We start from the raw sequence: 21,065 nt of genomic DNA, 5'->3' as shown, positions 1-21,065 counted from the left end.
CTGTTTTAAAATCACTATTAACTTAAATCCCCATATTTACCCCTTCTGTTATTCCTCATTCCTTCTTGCATCTCCAAGCTTCTATCTGGCATCATTTCCCTCCTACTTAATGACACCATTTTTGTGGTTAGGAAAATTTTCTCACCTTTTGTCTAATACATGTATTTATTTCTGTGTGTGTGTGTGTGTGAGAGAGAGAGAGAGAGAGGACGTGAGCAGGGGACAGGGACAGAGGGAAGGGGGGGAGAGAGGGGGAGAGAGGAAGGGAGAGAGAGAGAAAGAGAGAATCTCAAGTGAGCTCCATGCTCAGCGTGGAGAAAATGAAATATTAATTTTAACTTTCACACTTATTGTTAATATTTTTGCTTTGTATAGAAATCTAGAATTGCAGTTATTTTAATTCTATCACTTTGAAGATGCTGCTCCATTGTCTTTTGATTGTCACTGTTTTTAATGAGTAGTCAGTTGTCATATATTCGATCCTTTGAAACATGCCTTATTTCTTCCACTGACTGCTCTCTCTAGACTTTTTTCCCTAGTTTTCAAAAATGGTAATATTTACATAATTATGACTTTCTCTGAATATATTTTGCTTGAGGTCTGTGGGACTTACAAAACCTATAGCTTGATGATTTTCATAAAATTTAGAAGTTTCATAAGTATTAACTTCAAATATTCTCCTTCTTGTCTTTCTGGGACTACAGTTATACTAATGTTGGCCCATCTTTGTATTATAGTCTCTTCTGGTTCTCTCCCATCTTTTTTGGACCCTCTATACATTATTGCAAATTTTTTTCTTCTGAGCAAAACTTTTTTTTTTAATTTTATTTTTAATGTTTTATTTATTTCTGAGAGAGAGAGACAGTGTGAGCAGGGGAGGGTCAGAGAGAGAGGGAGACACAGAATCCGAAACAGGCTCCAGGCTCTGAGCTAGCTTTTAGCACAGAGCCCGACGCGGGGCTTGAATCCACGAACCGTGAGATCATGACCTGAGCCAAAGTCGGACGCTTAACCAACTGAGCCACCCAGGCATCCCTTCTTTTTACCAAACTTAATTCACAATTCCTTCAACTATATTTCACCTGGTATTAAACTCATTTACTAAATTCTTAATTTTAGCTTTGTTTTTTTTTTAATTCCTAATTCCCTGATGAATTTTACCTAAAATTTAACAGAATAAGAGAGAAGCAAAAAAAGTACAGTAAAACATACATAACAGTAGTCTGTATAATGTAAAGGATGGCATGAAAGTAGGCAGGGGAACTCATTTAACACTTCAATGGACACCTAAAGCTTAGGTTGAGTTGGAAATCCACATGAAGGAATTTGGGAAGAAGGGAGATCACTCTGAGCTTAAGTACAAAAACGTGAAGTATATTCCCCCACATTTGGGGAATTATAAATTGATATGACAAAAATTTACGGGCAGACTAGTAGGTAGAGAGTAATGGAGGAAGACTAAAAAAAGAAGGCAAGGGCCAGATCACAAAAGACCTGAAGAATTTATACTTCACCCTATAAGGAAGAAGGAGGTTAACAAAGAAAAAATGGTAAATTTATTCCAGAAAGATCATTCAGGCAAAATTATGGGAAAGGTATGAGGACAAAATAAGGCACAAATCAATTAGTAAACCTACTGGAATATCAAGGCCAGAGAAGACCAGAGCCAGAATCACAGCACCAATACAGAAGGATATACTAATATGGTAAAGTACTGTTCCCAGTCTTCAGGGACTGAATATGAAAAGAAAATAAGGTCTAATTCCAGCTTTCAAGCACTAGTCAGAGATAAGAGTACAGGAGAACATTTAGAAGTAAGAGAGTGTAGGATAATGCCATCTCATTTAGATCGCTTATAGTAAAAAAAACTATGCAAGTATACAGAAGAGGTTACTATTAGAGCACATATCAGTAAAATCTGTGTTATGCCTTGAACTCCAATTATTCTTCAAATTTAAAAGCAAAAATTTTTTAAACATCTATATCATATTTATATATAAGTATTTATCTTAACTTCCAGATATTTTCCTATTACATTATTTTAACTAAAACAAAACCATGTTTTCTCTTAAGTATTTAATTAAGGTTTTAAAACTCAAGACACTTTAGGGGTACTTACTTGGCTCAGTCAGTAAAACATGCAACTCTTATTTTTTCCAGAGAGAAAGACAGAGACAGAGAGACAGAGAATGAGCCGGGCAGAGATAAAGAGAAGGAGACACAGAATCTGAAGCAGGCTCCAGGCTCTGAGTTGTCTTCACAGAGCCCAACATGGGGCTCGAAGTCACAAACCGTGAGATCACGACCTGAGCTTAAGTCAGTTGCTCAACGAACTGAGCCACCCAGGTGCCCCAAGCATGCAACTCTTGAAATCAGGGTAGGGAGCTCAAGCCCCACACTGGGTATAGCTCTTATTTAAAATTTAAAAAATGGGGCACCTGGGTGGCTCAGTCGGTTAAGCATCCAACTTTGGTTCATGTCATGGTCTTGTGGCTCATGACTTCTAGCCTCACATCAGGCTCTGCTGTCAACATGGAGCCTGCTTCAGATCCTCTGTCTCCCTCTCTCTCTGCTCCTGCCCAGCTCAAGCTCTCTCCCTCGGAAATAAACATTTAAAAGAAAAACACTGAAAATGCTTTAAGTTTCTAAAGACAAAAGATTAACTTTGCCTTTCAAATGTGACTTTTTAACACAAAGTAGAAAAGTGGTAAACCGTCTCCATTAAAAAAAAAAAAATCAATACTCCCAGCAAAACTAAAGGTAAGCTTACAGGTTGAGCTAATTCAGAGAGTACCTAAAGATATATGGACAACCCCCTTATATTTTAACCCCCCCAAAAAAGTATTTACTGACTCTTATACTCAAGTTTCAATATACAATATGAAATAAATTAGCCGTGAAAACAATATTTTTAAACCATTCAACATAATCTCTGCAATAGTACCTAGTTAACATAATATTTGCCTTAAGTATACCAAATATTTACTGTCAGCAAAATAAAAACCAGCAAAGTATTTTTGCATCTAAGAGCCTGACATTCCTGATCCACTGGATTTACATTTTTTCCTAAGTATAATAATATAAAAAAATATCTCTGGGTACTCAACATATTAGAATACAACTACCTATTTATAACTGCCAACTTCCAACAATATGACTCATCAAAACACTAACACAATACTTTAGCAATCATCTTATGTGAAATGACAAGTGAAAAACAAAACTCTCAATAACAAGTCACCAAATTCTTTCGTCTGTTATCATAAAAAAAAATTTATTTAAGAAACCTAAGTATACAATCATGATTAAACATTTTAAAATTAAACTGAAATGTTATAAAACTTCCTTTATCTCTTTTACAAAAAAAAAAAGTCTCAAACAGAAAAGGTTAAATTTAATGGTAAATATTTCCTTTTGTTGAATTGTTTTCTGATACTATCTTAGTAAATTACTTATTCAGCCGCTTTTTTAGGTTCTCAAGGTGTTCCATTTTAACATCCTGTAATGCCAGTACCATTGCTTTAGACAAGGAGGGATTAAATGAAACAGTCATTAGACAGCACAAATCTATTAAATCTCTCTGACACTTCTGCAAACCATCCAGGAACTTTTGGTACTGAAGAGGATCCTTTTTTAACTGTTTCATTTCTGGTACTGAAAACCCTATTAGACTAGTAAGTATCTCATCTACAAAGTCTACATCTAGATAGCCAGTACCATCAGAAATCTTTGCTGTTATACTCCAAATGCCACCAGAACTCGAAAGATTTCCAGTTAAGGTTACAATAAATGCTTTGACCTTCACTGTGGTAACTTCCTTTGGTTTGCTGGCCATTAAAACAGACAAATAGATAAAGGGTGGAGAATACAAATCCATGGCAATAGAAAGATTAGTGTTGTTCTCTGATGATCGTAAAGAACAAGACTGTAAATGGTGATCATTTTCATTAGAAATGTGTGAACTCCTTTTTGGTACATAATTTACCAGCTCTCCCTTTGATATTTTATTTAAGGAATGGCCATCTGCACTGCTGAAGGTTTGTTTTACTTTATTATCTGTCTCTGAGTCCTTATCTGTATCTGTAAAATCATGGGGTAGAGGTACATTACTGTGAACTGAAAAAACACTATTGTTTTGGTCTTCAGCAGATGGACAACTAAATGATTTGTCTTCATTAGTCATTCGTTCAGATACATTTTTTCCATTCCAATTATTGTTTCCACTTTTGCAAATCAAAGAAAAACTATTTGGAGTATTAGGCTTATGAGAAAATTTCTCTATGCTTTCATCTGAGGTTCTGTTCAAAGTCAATGGCTGCAATTCTTTAGTCTTCATTTGTTCTTTCTGGACAGTTTCTTCTAAAAGCAAGGCCTCCTCCAATGAAAAGTCATCTAATTCCCCATCAGCGAAATGCATTGGTTGATTTGGTTGTTTCCCCTTTGGTTTTGGAGAAATATGCCATGATTCAAAACCTGACTGTCTTGTGGAAATAGTACTTGAGGAACTACCTGTGCTGAAACACCTTCTTTCTAAGGAGGTGTCATTATTTGCTGCAAGCTCATTTTCATCAAGACTTGCCAAGAGTTCTTCATCAGAAGGTCCTAATGCAGGATCTAGAACATCTGTAATTCCAGGGATGGTTTGGTTAGAATTATTTGGTATGACTGAAACTACAGGATCAGGTTGCCCAATTAATCTTGCAAGTACTTTTTCTTGGGAATATTCCTCTAACAGGGCATCTACTTCTCCTCCCAAAACCTTCACATTTTCTGGTTTCAATAAGAGAACACCAAGACGGAAAGAAATGTTTCCATAAATCAAAATTTTTGTACCTGGGGGAAGATCACTATGAAGAGCTGGAATAGATTGATATTCCATTCCCTGCATTTGTACAACCCCATCAGTTAGTTGCAGCATCAACATTCGTGAAGGCTTTGCTTCCCAAGGTTTTGGGGCTACTTGTGTTTCAGCTGTAATTAAGTCATTTGTTGTATTCTTTCCTCTCAACTTTTGTATCTGGGAATATGCAGGTTGACTTACATCAACCAATGAATTAATCTGCAAAGCAAAAAATCCATTCAGTTCTCCTTTTGGAACTTCTAAAATGCCATCAGGTAAAAGAGGATGTTCCAAATCTCTCAGATCAGTAAGGAGCCACTGCTCAAACACTTGTTTATTCATTTGTGCCTGACTCAAATTAACATTATCATTTTCTTCTTGGATCCAGTTAATACAAGCTTCCAACCACATTAGAGGTACTTTAACATGCCATGTAGCTGAAAGCCAGGTTTCAACTCTTAATGCAATATTAGTTACACTCATTTCTTTTAAAATAAAAGAAATATTATGCACGTATTACCTGAAAACAAAAAACAAAAAAAATGATAATTCAGTATATTTAAATATAGTTTCTACAATTCTCTACAATGCACAGGTATAACCACACCCCTTAGATTTTTCTCTCTTCAGCATCTTAAAATCCTTTGACTTTCTACATGACCAAAATTCAAATACCACAAGTAATCAAGATGATATAATGAGAAAAGCAAAAGGTTTGAGACAGATATATTCAAATTTGAAAGCTAGTTCTGTCAAATTACAAGCTGTGTGGCGTAATATAAATTTCTTAACTTCTCTAACCCAATTTTTCATCTGTAAAATGTCAATACCACCATCTATCTTCCAGAGTTGTTGTGAAGATTATACAATTAACATTTTTAAAGCATAATGTCAGACCTATGAAAGACACTCGGTAACTGGTAGTTATTACATTGATAACCAGATTCTAATCATTTAAAATTTAGTCAAGAAACAACAGTCACTAAGGTTGTTTTCCTATCCATGATTAATGCTCTATTAAAACTTTTACCATTTGGGGTGCCTGGGTGGCTCAGTCAGTTAAGTGTCCAACTTTGGCTGAGGTCATGATCTCAGGGCTGGTGAGTTCAAGCCTGCATCAGACTCTGTGATGACAGCTCAGAGCCTGGAGCCTGCTTTAGATTCTGTGTCTCCCTCTCTCTGCCCTTCCCCTGCTCGCACTCTCTATCTCAAAAATACAGATTTTTTAAAAATTAAAAAAAAAAACACTTTTACCATTCTGTTTGTCCACTTAGCACTTAAATATGTGGTCTATGAATAAAAATATAACAAATAACAATAGACTCTGTGCTGATATAAAGTATCTTATTTGTTTTGCTAAATAAATCTCAACAGTCCTACCAGATAAATGTACTTCTGATTTTCTCAATATAAAAGTAGCAGCAAAACACTAAACACTAATTAACCCTGTGTTCACAAAGTATATTTTTTCTCCCACAGATCAAAATATCTAAGAGTTAAAATCTATAAAAGTTTTAACATGTCCACAAGAAAACTTACCATTTGGAACAGGAACATATAGGATTTGATGACAGGATTTGGAACGGGTTGTTCAGTGGAGTAAGTGTAACCTCTACTGTTCAGAAATGGCCCTGGGACGAGAAGCGGTAAGGGTTACAAGGCAAAGCCACAGAAAGAATCACTGATCTATCTGCATGAGTGTAAGAGTTTGGTGGTATGGTTTTGAGCATTCCTATTATCAATCAGGGCAAGGTGGAAGTAAAATAATAAAAACATGAGGTTCTGAGTGAGCTAAATAGAAGCAAGTGACCATGAGAAATTTATACACTCCCATAGTGTATTTCCTTATCTATGTGCTTAACTTCACAGGGGTACTGTAAAAATTAAAGATAGGAGAGGATGGCCCACAGGGCACTGGCACAAGCACGTATCTTAGGAAGCTGGGTGAGCTGACCCAAAGGAAAGATCCAGCTGAGCACAACATCCCTACTGCCATGGCCTGTCAGTCACAGGGCTTACAGAAGCTTCTGTAGGCTGAGAAGTGGGAGCCCAGAAAGTGTCCAAGGTCCACATGTAGAAGAAACTAAAGCTGAAGCAGGCCAAACCAGCTCAAGCTGAAATAGAACAGTACAGCATACAGAGAGAGAGAAGTGTCTAAGGCCGAGGACACTGCAGCTCTGGGATCCCATGGTAGTCGCAGCAGTGAAGGCCCAGGAGATGATGATCATCCTCCAGACCTAATTCTAGCAAAACAGAGATGAAGTCCTAGAAAACCTCTTGGACTTTGAGATATCAAGCAGAAATCCATGAAAACTACCACATAAATGGATAGGGGAAGAAGAAAGAAGTGCTTATTCCAAGGATTGGCATTTTAGATGCCTTCGTGGAATATGAAATTTTAGCAAAGCTTGAATTATATTTTCATGAAAAGGCACTAAATTATTTCTATATATTATATAGTAGGTCCTTTCATTTTTTTGGAGAATAACAAAGCTAGCTTCTTTGTATGAACTAAAAACTTACCCTAATGTACAACGTGGTGACTATAGTTAATAATACTGTCCGTATTTGAAAGCTGCTAAGAGAGTAAATCTTAAAAAGTTCTTATCACAAGAAAAAAAAATCTGTAACTATATATAGTGATGAATGTTAACTATTAACTAGACTTACTGTGGTGATCATTTTGCAATGTACACAAATATCAAATCATTATGCTGAACCACTGAAACTAACAGAATGTTTGCATCAATTATACTTTAATTTTTAAAAAACAAAAAAAGCGTACCCAAAGATTTCATTTACCTCATATTTCTTAGAACTTTAATGGGTATACATTGTCTGTTCCCCTATGTCTTTTAGCTCAAGAAACATATATCAATACTGACTTTTCCTTTATTACAGGTAGTTTTAAAAAAAAATGTTTAAAAGAAAGAAAAGGGTTTCATATTTTTCCCCCAAAAGTTTTCTTGAAGGTCAGGGGCTTTATCTACGCGAAAGTAGTAAATAGCTATTTGTAACCTGTGTTAAGCAGCAGACAGCCTTAAAATAGTCTTTTCCAGCTAAGGGTTAGAACAATAAACACTAATTGTTTGGGCTGCTTTTAGTTCCTCTTAAATCAAAATTACTAGATGACAGAATTCAAGAACTGGCTACACGTTATTAGTTGGTATGCTGATAATCACTTAAAAGTAAAGACTATCGTGCAAAAAATAATAAAGAAAACAAAATAGATGGGAGCGCCACTATATAATCTAGTGGTTCAGAATACAACTCTAGAGCCAAATTATCTTACACTTATAAACTCTGTGACCCTAAACAAGTGGTCATGTTATTAACAAATGGTTAAAATTTGAACCATAAGAGGTTCTCAAATTAAACAGTTCATTTTGAGAATGCATCCACAGACTCAGAGTTCCTTTTTTTTCTTTTTAGTGTTTATTTATTTTTGAGAGAGAGAAGGGGAGAGAGTGCAAGTGGGGGAAGGAGGCAGAGAGAGAGAATCTCAAGCAGGATCCCCACTGTCATCACAGAGCCCAATGTGGGGCTTGAACTCACGAACCATGAGATCATGACCTAAGCTGAAATCAAGAGCTGGATGCTTAACCAACTGAGCCACCCAGGTGCGCCCAGACTCAGAGTTCCAACCAGCCTTCTAGTTCCCCTTCCTTAACTATAACAAGATATCTTAGACAATCTTTTTTTTTTTTTTAACATTCCTTTATATTTGAGAGAGAGAAAGAGACACAGAGTGCAAGCAGGGGAGGAAGAGAAAGAGTGGGAGACACAGAATCTGAAGCAGGTTCCAGGCTCTGAGCTGTCAGCACAGAGCCCAACACAGAGCTTGAACTCATGAGCTGTGAGATATGACCTGAGCCGAAGTAGGATACTTAACCAACTGAACCACACAGGCACCCCTCTAAGACAATTTCCTAACAACAGACACAGTAAGCAAAAACTACAATGAAATGACTAGGAAGAGAGACAAAAACTTCAAAAAAGCTATCATTACTATCCTCAGAATGATAATATGAAATTGGGTTCTCTAACAAGAAATATTCATAGGACAAAAATAACTCTTAGAAATTTAAAATGATAGCAGAAACGAAAAACAGTGAATGGAAGATAAAGTTAATAAAATCTCTTCCGAAAGTAAAACATTGATTTCCAAAGAAATCAATGAAACACAAGGAGAAAAAGAAAAAACAAAAACAAAAAATAGCCCAGTAAGTCTAACAGACTAGGAGTTCCAGAACGACAAGAGAGAAAACAGAGGGAGAAGGAAAGGATAATCAAAGAAATAAATTAAAAATTTCTAGAACTTAAAAATAAGAGCTTCCAGATGGAAAGAACCCAATAGAATGGATAAAATGGACATATAACAAGGCATTATCTTTATGAAATTTTAGAATACAGGGCAAAGATGCTGCAAGCTTCCAGAAAGGATGACAAACATCAATGGATGCACATGGCTTTAGATTTCTCAATAGAAGCTGAAAGGTAAATGAGCAATTCCTTCAAATTTCTTAATGAAAATTATTTCCAACCTATATATTCCTACCTAGGAAAAGTATCAATCAAGCATGAGAGTGAAATTAAACATTTTCAGATCAGCATTGTCCAAAGCAATTTTTGCAAAGGAGGATGTGCTCTATTATAACAAAGAAATAAACCAAGAAAGAGGAAGAAATGAGAGGAAAAGCATAAGAGCAAAAAGTATTTGCAGGATGTAAAGGTGAAGAGCCCAGAAGGCCTGAAGAGAAATTATTTTTCAAGAAGATAAAATCATATAAGACCACTATTTCCAGGATTTCATATCTTTTTCTTGGTTTACACCTCTGTTAGTTAGAGCATTAATATATCTCAATGCAGAGGAGAGATTTAAGTAACTGTAGGAGTTGGGAGTTAAACTGATGAAAAATATAGAGAAAACAAAACAAGGCCATTCAAGAGAATAAAAAATGTTGTACTAGAAAGGTAAAGCAACACTAGTATATACTACTAGGCTTAGTTATTAATAACATGTGTAGTCATAACAGACATTCTGAATACTAACCTGACAAAAATTTTAACTTAGCTATCCAGATTAATTTTTAAAAATTTTTTAAATATTTATTTATTTATTTTGAAACAGAGACTGAGCATAAGCAGAGAAGGGGCAGAGAGAGGTGTTGTACACCTGAAACTAATGTACAATTGTGTATCAACTACACTCAAATTAAAAAGAAAAAATATTGTCCTCCTGATGTCAAGAATAAAGCAAATGGGGGCACCTGAGTGGCTCAGTCAGTTAAGCATCCAAATCTTGATTCCAGCTCAGGTCATGATGTTATGGTTGACAGATCAAGCCCTGTGCTGTAAGTGCAGAGCCTGCTTGGGATTCTCTCTCTCCCTCTCTCTCTCTGCTTCTGCTTGCATTTATAAATAAATAAATAAACATTTAAAAAAAAAAAAAGGAAGAAGAAAGCAGATGTACTCATTTCAACACATATAATAAAATTGGAACGATACAGAGAATATTAGCAGGACTCTGCAAGTATGACATGCAAATTTGTGAAGCATACCATACTCTTATGAAATAAAAACTAAACAACACACACACAATAAGTATAAAGCAAATGTCTACTCTAACATTTTACATTTATAAGAGGCCTATGTGAGTGCAATAAAGCAAGAAAAAGAAAAGGTTTATAGATTAAAACAGAAGGGAAAAAAAGCATGCAGAAAGACATATAGACCAATAGAACAGAATACAGAACCCAGAATTAAACTTTCATAAATACAGTCAAATAATCTTCAACAAGGGTGCCAAGATTACACAACAAAGGAAGGATAAGGTCTTCAATAAATGGTGCTGGGAAAGCTGGATATCTACATGTAAAAGAATGAAAATGGACCCTTATCTTTTACCATATTAAAAAATTAAAATGGAGGTCTAATGTTTGTTTATTTTTGAGAGAGACAGAGACAAGAGTATGAGTAGGGGAGAGACAGAAAGAGAACAAGACACAGAATTCATAGCAGGCTCCAGTCTCTGAGCTGTCAGCACAGAGGTAAAACTGATTATCTAAACATAAGACCTAAAATTATAAAACTATTAGAAAAAATATAGGAGGAAAAACTTCAAGACACTGGAATGGGCAATGATTTCTTGGATATGCCACTAAAAGAACAAGTAACAAAATCAAAAACAGACAAATAAGACATAAGACTACATCAGACTTAAAAACTGTGCAGCAAAACAAACAACACAATGAAAAAGCAACCTACAGAAAAGGAGAACCATTTGCAAACCATTATGTGATCAGGGGTTAATACCTAGAATATATAAAGAACCCAGTAACAAAACAAAACAAAATTTTTAATGGGCAAAAACACATTTTCCCAAAGATATACAAGTAGCCAACAAGCATATGAAAATATGTGCACCATCATAAAGGAAATGCAAACCAAAACTGCAATGAGATATCATATCACACCCCTTAGAATGGCAACTAGCCAAAACCAAACCACAGAAAATAACAAATATTGATGAAGATGTGGACAAATTAGAACACTTACCCACTATTGGTGGGATTGAAAAATGGCACAGCAACTAAGGAAAACAGTATGGAAGTACCTCAAAAAATGAAAAATAGAACTACCATATGATCCAGAAATCCCACTTCTAGGTATATATCCAAAAGAATCAAAAACAGAATCTTGATGTATCTGCATACCCACGAATCACTGGTGGCATTATTCACACAGGACTAGGTATAGAAGCAACCTAATTGTTCAACAATAGATGAATGGATTAAAAAAATGTGGGCGGCGCCTGGGTGGCTCAGTAGGTAAGCATCTGACTTCAGCTCAGGTCATGATCTCACAGTTTGTAAGTTTGAGCCCCGCTTTGGGCTCCGTGCTGACAGCTCAGTGCTGGAGCCTGCATCAGATTCTGTGTCTCCCCTTCTCTCTACACCTCCCATGCTCATGCTCTGTCTCTCAATAATAAATAAAAACATTTAAAAATTAAAAAAAAAAGAAAGAAAGAAAATGTGTTATATAGATAAGAAGGATTATTATTCAGCCTTTAAAAAAAGAGGAAGAAAATCATATCATATGCTATAACATACATTAATCCTAAGGACATTATGCTAAGTGAAATAATCTAATCACAAAGGACAAATACTGAGTCCACTTACATGAAGTATCTAAAGTAATCAAATCATAAAAATAGAAAGTAGTGGCTGTCAGAGACAGGGGAGGGAAAAATGCAGAGTTGTTGCTGAATGAATATAGGATCTCATTCATGCAAAATGAAAAAGTTACAGAGATCTGTTGTACAACAACGTGTATATAATTAACAATATCATAAATGTTAAAATAAAAATTGCTTAGAGGGTAGGTTTTCCACAATGAGACAAAGAGAGAGAAACCAAAAGGGAAGAGAAAAAAAGAAAACTCCTCCTAAAATAAAGATGATATGAATATTTATCAAGAAAGCATCAAAGTATCTACAAAATAGCAACATTGCCTGATGAGTTAGCAAGATGCATCTTTTTCCTGGTCCATTTCCTGCTCCATTTTCACACTTTTGTGCTTCTTGTTGACGATTTCACTGTTTAAAATGGTCCCCAGCATAGTGCTAAAGTGCTGTCTAGTGTTTGTAAGTGCATCAAAGCTGCAATGTGTCACATGGGAAAAAAATGAATCCAACAAAATACTGTAGGATATTTATCTTGAAACTACAAATTACTGATGAAAGAAATCAAAGACGACCAAAAACAAATGAAGAGACCAGCTGTGTTGAAGACTCTACCTTAAGGTTTCATTCTCTCCAACTGATCTAGTGATGATTCAATGCAATTCCATTCAAAATCCTAACATCTGTTTTTTGTAAAAAATGACAACCTAATTCTAAAATTTATAAGGAAAAGCAAAGGAACTGGAATAGTCAAGATAATTTTGAAACAAAAAACGAATTTGAAGAACTCACTATCTGATTTCAAGACTTAGTATAAAACTTCATAATCAAGCCAGTGAGGTACTGGCAAAAGGATTAACATACAAGTCAATGGAAAGAGAAGATAGTCTAGATATAGACCCACACATAATATGGTCAACTGATTTTTCTACAAAGTTGCAGAGGCAATTCAATGGAAACAGGATGGTCTTTGGAACAACTGGTGCTGAAACAATTGGACAATTCATATGTAAAAATATGAACCTCAACCAATACCTCACACTATATATAAAAATTAACTATAAATGAATCATTGACCTAAACATGAAAACTAAAACTGTAGAAAAGCTGTAAGAAAAGTTAAGACAAAAAATCTTTGTGACCTTGGTTTCTTAGAAGTTTTCTTAGGGAGGGGCACCTGGGTGGCTCAGTCGGCTAAGTATTTGACTTCTGCACAGGTCATGATCTCACAGTTTGTGAGTTCAAGTCCCACATTGGGCTCTGCACCATCAGTGCAGAACCTGCTTGGGATTCTCTCTCTCTCTGCCTCTCTTTCTGTCCCTTTCCCATTTGTGCTTTCTCTCTCTCAGAATAAATAAGTAAACTTTAAAAGTTTTCTTGGGGACAACATCAAAACTACAATTCATCAAAGAAATTAATACATTGGGCTTTATCAAAATTTTAAAATTCTGCTCTTTGAAAAACACCGTAAAGAATATAAAGCCACATACATGCGATAAGCCACAAACTGAGAGAGATAATTGACAAAAGACTTGTATCTAGAATATAGAAAGAATCTATACTTAAAACTCAATAAGAAAACAAACTTATTTGGGGTACCTGCGTGGCTCAGTTGGTTAAGTGTCCATCTTTGGCTCAGGTCATGATCTCATGGTTTGTCAGTTAGAGCCCCGCAGCAACTCTCTGCTGTCAGCACAGAGCCCACTTCAGAAACTGTCCCCCCCCCCACCCCTCCCATGCTCAAGCGCATGCATTCATGCACTCTCTCTCTCTCTCTCTCTCTCAAAAATAAACATTAAAAAAAATAAAAAGAAAACAAACTGATTTCAACATGAATAAAATATCTGAATAGACACTTCACCAAAGAAGATATGCAGATAGCAAATAAACACATTAAAAAATGCTCAATATTATTAGACATTAGGAAAATAGGAAAGTAAAATCACATTTGATACTACACATCTATTAGCAATGCTAAAGTAAAAACTGAGAATACCAAAAACTAGAATTTCCATATATTGCCAGTGTGAATACAAAATGGCAAAGGCTGCTTTGGGAAACAGATTAGCAATTTCTTAGACAGGAAAACATACTTAACATATAACCCAACAATCGCATTATTAGGAACGTACTCAAGAGCAATGAAAACTTAAACTAATTAAAAATCTCTATGTGAAAGTTCATAGTAGCTTTACAACCCACATGTCCTTCAACTGGTGAATGGATAAATTATAGTACATCATTGCAATGGAATACTACTGAATAATAAAAAGGAATAAACTACTAAAAGATGCAATATCATGGCTGTAATATTATAGATTGTGTCCCTGCCAAAATTCATATGCTGAAATCTTAATGCCCAATGTGATGGTATTAGGCGTAGGGCCTTTGAGAGAGTTCTACCCTTAGGTTATAGGGTGGAACATTCATGAAAGAGATTATGGCTTTTATAAGAGATCGCCCCCACCACCACCACAGAGCTACCTTGCCCCTTTCACCACAGGAGTTTACAGTGAAAAGATGCCTGTCCATGAATACAGAAGTGGGTCCTCCTCACCAGACACCAAAATTGCTGACACCTTGATCTTGGACTTACTTCCCAGCCTCCACAGAAGTAAATTGCTATTGTTTCCAAGCCATCCAGCTTATGGTATTTTTGTTAGAGCAGCCTGAACAGACTAAGTCAAATGTCAAATGCAACATGTGAAGTGAAAGAAGCCAAAGACTGTACAATTCCATTTATATGGCATTCTGGAAAAAGCAACACTAGCAATGAAAACAGTTCAATGGTTGCCCAAGACTAAGTGTAGAGAGGGACTGACTATAGGGGCATACAGAAATGTATTCTCTATCATGATCTTGGCAGTGATGGTGATATGCCTATGTTTGTTAAAATACACAGAGATATACACCAAGAAAAACATAAATGTTATTGTATGTAAATTATATCTCCGGGCACCTGGGTGGCTCAGCTGGTTAAGCGTCTGACTCAGCTCAGGTCATGATCTCACAGTTCTGAGTTCGAACCCCACATTGGGCTCTGTACTGACAGCTCAGAGCCTGGAGCCTGAATCAGATTCTGTGTCTCCCTCTCCTCTCTGCCCCTCCCCCACTTGCGCTCTGTCTCATTCTATAAGAATAAACATTTAAAAACAATTGAAAAAAAAACTTATCTCAATAAAAAAAACTGAAGGTAAATACCAAAAAACTAAAAATATAACTTTTAAACTAGCTCAGGAAAACAACAAGAACAATCCAACGGAAGGCACAGAGGAACAGCCAACCACCATAAATAGAAACAATAAAATGGTAGAAACATGTCTAAATATATCAGCAATAATAATGAATATAGATTAACTTACCTGTACATGATACTCCCAAAATGAATAAACCAAATCCAGTTGTATGCTTAAAAGACAGACCTAAAACAAGATAACATCAAATATAAAATTAATTAAAATAAAGGCGTGTTAAAACTACCAAGCATGATTCCATAAAGCCATAGCTTAAGGACATCCACAAGACTGGGAGATCTGTACAGTTGACCCTTGAACACAGGTGCGAACTGCACAGGCCCACTTTATGCGGATTTCTTTCAATAATTATAGAACTGTATTTTCTCTTATGATTTTAATATTTTCTCCAACTTCCTTTACTGTAAGAATACAGTATATACAGTACATGTAACATAAAATATGTGCTAATTGACTACTTCTGTTATCAGCAAAGCTTGTGGTCAGCAATAAGTTAATGGTAGCTAATTATAGGGGAGTCAAAAGTTACAAGCAGATTTTCAGTGGGGTGGGGGTCAGCATCCCTAATCCCAGCTCTGTTCAGGGGTCAACTGTACTTACATAACCTAAGATTCCAAAGTGCCATTTTATTGCATCTGTTGTCATATTTTTTAATTTCAAAAAAGAAGCCAGGTCCATGGGTCTTAGGTATGTTTGTTCAGTGAGTTACCGATTTCCTCCACGACAGCACTGGCAGATGGATCTCATATAATTTGCAAAAGGTTGTATTAATGTAATGATAGTCATTAAGTAAACGGAAATCAGGACAAAGCGTACTTTCAGTAGAGTTATAAATTAAGTGAATTATCAAGCATAAATGCCACAATTACAATTAAGTTGTTTGCAGAATGTTTTGTACTATAAATCACTCTAGGTACAGTATATACCCCTAAAATTATTATAGTACATGCAGCCACATAACACAAATAATATGTTCTAGCTGAACCTGTTAAATACTAGGAGATAATTTTATGGATACCTCTAGGAGAAGAAAGGAAAAAATGAGAAAGGAAGAAAGATGGACTGGTTGTGAACTGAAAAGGTCAAGGCTGGACAGGAAATGAAATGAACAAGGATGAATTTCAGAGATATCAATCCTGTATCCCAGCAGGTACAACTACATAAACAGAGATAAAGATAAAGGTTTGCTGAAAATAAAAATTAAAACCTATTTGTAAGAGGTTTAGCTTTTTTCAAAACACTTCTACATCTGTAATATTACCTAAACCTCAAAATAATAACATGATAGAAAGAGTAAGTTCCATCATCTGTTAAAGAAGAATAAAAGTGAAGCTTGGAGATTAAGACAGAAAGATCATATATCCTAGCAAACGCAGAACTAGAACATAAATTCTTCTAATTTCCATTTCTATGCCTTTTGCTAGACCCTGTTGACTTATGTAAAAAGAGAAAGTATAGCCAGTCCCTTATTTACATATAAAATCCCACTTACAAATAAAATACATTCATAAAAAGTCATTCTATAAGAGCACTATACTGTTGTTATAACGAACAGACATTTCTCAGATCTCATTTAAATAATAAGAAAGAAAAACTTAACATCATTCACTGCATCTACCTTTGTGACAGCTTCAAAACAGCAGCACCATGGTTAAGTACTACTTTTATTTGCTATAGCTACTAAAATATTGCATAAAATAATTTCAGAATTTTTAAAATTACAAACTGATATTTTAAGTCTTAATGTATCCACTTATTTTTTTCATTTTTCCTTTATTTCAAATATGTACCTCCTTGTTAGCGTTGAGCATGGCAAGTGACAAACTCCTTTTAAATGACAGTTGGGACAAATTCTGAGAAACACAGCTCAGTGAACCACAACTAAATTGTTCTATTAATGTGTGGCAGTCCTAATTAATAATTCTCTCCAAGTACTATCCTCTAGGATTTAAATCTCCACTTCTCAAGCTAATTGACATATTATAAGTTCATAACAATGTTACCATAACTAGGCAAAGAAAGAAATTTCTGATGATTAAAACCCTAAAAGATAACCATGATATATATAAAACACAAATATGATGAGATATTTAACATTGTGCAAGCACTCAAACATAGCTAAATTCCAGTATTTTACCAAAAAGTCAAGAAGTTTGGGGGAAAAACTGCTAAATGAATATTTGTTAGACAGAATTCATTTAAAAGCAAAGTAAGTGTAGGGTATACTAATCAGAAACATAGATGTAGTCCCCCCCCAACTGCACGCTATAACAATTGTAGTATAAAGAGAATTCTATATAAAATGGGATTTTTTCCTATAGATTAAAAAGAAAATTTAATTAAATGGAAAAAGTATTATCATGTGGGATCTATATTATAAAGTTTAGACTGGGTTTCAATAACTGAGCCTCTTCATAACTTAATAAATTGTTATTACTTGCATCTACTCCTTCAGCAATTCTTAAGGTTTTCCTTCCTTTCTGAAAAAATTGAGTAATCATAGTCACTGCAGGTAGAAACAACTTAGAGGGGAGGTATGAGCTAGGGAGCACAATTTCCCAACTGTTCATACACAAAGAACAGCCCCTGATCCTCATGAATATCATTGTCCAAGAAAAGAAAAGCACGGAAAGGTATGTTTTTTAAATTGTACATTAAGAAATGTTCATACCATATGATGACTTATTTTTCTCTCCAAAACGAATCAAGAAAGCAATCAGAAGGGAAGACAAAGATTTATGTGCCAGAGTGTTTATCGCTGTGTTTGTATAGGGTAGAAAAAACCAGAAACAATGTAAGTGTTCAACAACAGTGGGGGGGAAATTAAATACACTACACTGGATCCATGAAATGGAAGGTTATGTAGTCTTTAAAAAAATTTCTACAGGCCCATTTAATAACATGAAAATACGTTCATATTTTATTTTGCTAAGAAAAAGCCCAGTTATAAAACTATGTGTATATATATATATATATATCTTAATCCCTATTAATTTTACAATCATGGAAAAATGTTTTCCAAAAAGCTGACTCTCTAAACCTGACTTAACCCAATAATCTACATTCAATCTCTTGACTGCAGGAACTGACCAGGAAAGAACAGAGTAGGAAAATCCTATCATTCACCACAAAGATTTGGGCATACTTGATTTATAAGTTAATTTTCAGCCAGCCTCATCTATTTCCATTTTTTAAAAAATATAACAAAAGTACCATCCTTTTGGACATTCAACCAATAGCTGAAACTTAAAAGCACTAACAAATGTTGAAATCATAACCACTTCACGTTTACACAAGCTTCATCTAAAAAATAAGTGTCTTAACTCATTAAGGGTAACTTCAAAATTTTGAGAAGACATTCTCTGAAAATTAGAGGGGGGAATTATATTTAATGACCGAAATTAGAAGGAAGTTATCTGTGTGGGATTGTTCGTGGATCCTCCATAACTTACTGTAAGGAAAAGAGAATAGGTTTAGGAGTTTGAATTCCACCTCTACTATGTGACCTCAGACATGTTCCTTAACTTCTCAGTCTTAAGTTTTCTTCTCCATAAAACAGATAACCACAACCTACTCACAGTACTCTTAGTAAGCTTTAAACTGCCAGCACAAGGTAGGGCACATAGTTGGGAGCCTCAAGAAATAATACTTGTATTTTAAATAATCATCCAGCTGGCTAGCGCAAAATCTCTATTATATTAGTTTATCTAAAGTAAATCCCAAGGGTAAGTAATACCAGCCCTAAATTCACTGGGAGTTCAAAATGACCATAAAATTAATTACACAAGATAGGAGCCACTGATGTATCCAACTTGATGGGTACCTTGGCAACCACCTGCCAAAGTCCTTAACTGAGCAAAAGTACAATATAGTAGTTTGGTTGAAAACAACAGAGGATGAAAAAATGGTGTAAAGATAGACTTTCCTGTTCAAGGGTAAACTAAAAATTAGGTAAAACAGGTAAGGAGGAAACACGTGGAAAAAGAAGAACAAAACAAAATAAAAAACTCCTTTCGGGCAATAGTATCTAGAAAAGTTAAGTAACAGCTTTCACCAGTTAAGGTCCAGTCAGAAGACAGAGAAACTGGGAGGAGGAAGTTCTTAGATGCGGCCGTTTGCTTTGCATTCCTGCTTATCACTCTAGTGTTATTAGGGGAGAAAATGATGATTACACTAGAAATACTAGATTGAAAGATAGCAGCATAAGTACAGTACCCTTCTATTCCCCTTTAAGTGTTGGTGAAATGTCCCAGGTTTGTAAGGCAGTCAATTAAATACTGCAAATCCTGACTGGCAGATTAAATTTCTATAATCCAAGTATTCTCAACCCCTAAATACACGCATCAATTCTCGGTTGAATATTAAATAAAGATCTGAACCTTGTAATAGAACACCAATATGTGAACTAAGTTTTACCCTCCCAACAAGGCTCTTCATGAAGATACATTCATCATAGAGGAAGGCATTTTAAAAAAATTACATTACCACTTAAAGAGACCTTCTATAAACTCCACAATCCCGGACACTATGCCCTTAAGTGTTTAACTATCCTCCTGGCCATGCTTAAGTTCTTAGCTCCTCCAACAAGTTTCTTCCTAATTAGGCAAGTAAAAAATCATGGATGAACGCAATCATACCAAAAAAAGGTGCTGGTTACATCCATTCTGCAAATTATTCAAGAGGGGAAATCAAGTTCCAGTAAGAAGGATCGGCACATTTCGTCATTACAAACTGTAGATCTGTATTCTGCAAATGGTGGCGTTAAAATGATATGTAAATTATGACATCTTTATGCTTCAGCTCAGTTGGGGTTGTGGGTGAAGGCTGGAAGGTAGAAGAGTAAGGACGGGGCTACTGGCTACGACCAGGCCAGGAGATTTCCTCGGGTCGTCACCGATTCGAAATGACCTTAAGAGCCTTAACAAAAGAAGTCATCAAAGCCTGGCCCGGGGGCCTTAGAAGTAACCGAACACTAAGCAAGTACAAACTTGACGGCGCTACATCAGTGCCATTTGTGAGCACGAGCTTTTGGGGTGTTTTCATCACTGCTGAATACCGCCACTCGTTCGGTCGCCGTTTGAAACGGCTGAGAACAGAACGCAGATGTCTACAACTTATTGTGCGATTCGCTTTCATTTCAGGAGACAGAATGTTAATACTTCCAGCAAATTTTTCAGATACACTGCAGCGGCGACACTGCAGAATACTCTTCTGACAGGCCCCATTTAACAAAAATGGGGGGGGGGGCGGGGAAGAAGAACAAACGGGGGAAAAAAAAAGAATGGTCTCCTTAGAAAGCCTGAGAAGACGCCAGGGATCTCCGGGAGCCCTGGCGGGGGGGTCGGAGCAGGGAGGACCAGTTCTCCCAGACTCCGGGGCTGCCCGGCTGCAGGCAAACGGACCAGCGCGCGTTTCCCTGGATCCCGCCCGGGCCGACAGCTGGCCCCCCGCCCCGCCTGACGGGCGCTGCGGCCCGTTACAAACAGCGGGTCTCCGCTGCGTGGGCCGGCGGCGGGCGGGCTGCACTCACCGAAGCGCAGCCCGCAGCCCGGGCGGGAATGGGGTGCGGGGTGAGAAGGAGTCGCGAGTGTGGACTGTGGAGACGAGGGCATTCGTCTGGGCCTAGCACCGACCTGGGCGTCCCGCCTTCCTCTCGCGCAACAGCGGTCCCCGGGCTGTGCGACTGTGAGAACAGGAACCGCCACGGCGCGCGCCCTAATTCTTTTTTGCCTCTTCCCGCCCGATTTGCCGCGCGCTCACGCCACTCCTCTAAACCTAAAAGACTCCT

The 21,065-nt window shown here is 36.4% G+C and overlaps 1 protein-coding gene and 2 pseudogenes across 2 annotated transcripts; 2 read left to right on the top strand and 1 right to left on the bottom strand.

Moving 5' to 3' along the window:
* Positions 1-3,306: 3,306 nt before the first annotated feature.
* RMI1 (RecQ mediated genome instability 1) lies at positions 3,307-21,058 on the bottom strand. Of its 2 annotated transcripts, XM_039250413.1 has the most exons (5): positions 20,911-21,058; positions 15,386-15,445; positions 6,380-6,471; positions 4,834-5,360; positions 3,307-4,623 (listed from the first exon to the last, which is right to left on the bottom strand). In XM_039250413.1, the coding sequence occupies exons 4-5, from the start codon at positions 5,321-5,323 to the stop codon at positions 3,449-3,451; spliced, it is 1,665 nt and encodes a 554-aa protein (XP_039106344.1). In that variant the 5' UTR covers positions 5,324-5,360; positions 6,380-6,471; positions 15,386-15,445; positions 20,911-21,058; the 3' UTR covers positions 3,307-3,448. The 2 variants fall into 2 exon arrangements, with proteins under 2 accessions (XP_039106344.1, XP_039106343.1); XM_039250412.1 differs by having other exon boundaries at positions 3,307-5,360.
* On the top strand, positions 6,835-7,172 carry LOC120244076 (annotated as a pseudogene).
* LOC120244080 lies at positions 10,310-10,410 on the top strand (annotated as a pseudogene).
* Positions 21,059-21,065: the final 7 nt, after the last annotated feature.

The sequence above is a fragment of the Hyaena hyaena genome, unplaced genomic scaffold (assembly GCF_003009895.1).
Source record: "Hyaena hyaena isolate Hyena2069 unplaced genomic scaffold, ASM300989v1 scaffold_369, whole genome shotgun sequence".
Classification (NCBI taxonomy): Eukaryota; Metazoa; Chordata; class Mammalia; order Carnivora; family Hyaenidae; genus Hyaena; species Hyaena hyaena.
Note: the sequence above shows the minus strand (reverse complement) of the source record. Positions and strands in the feature narration are given on the sequence as shown.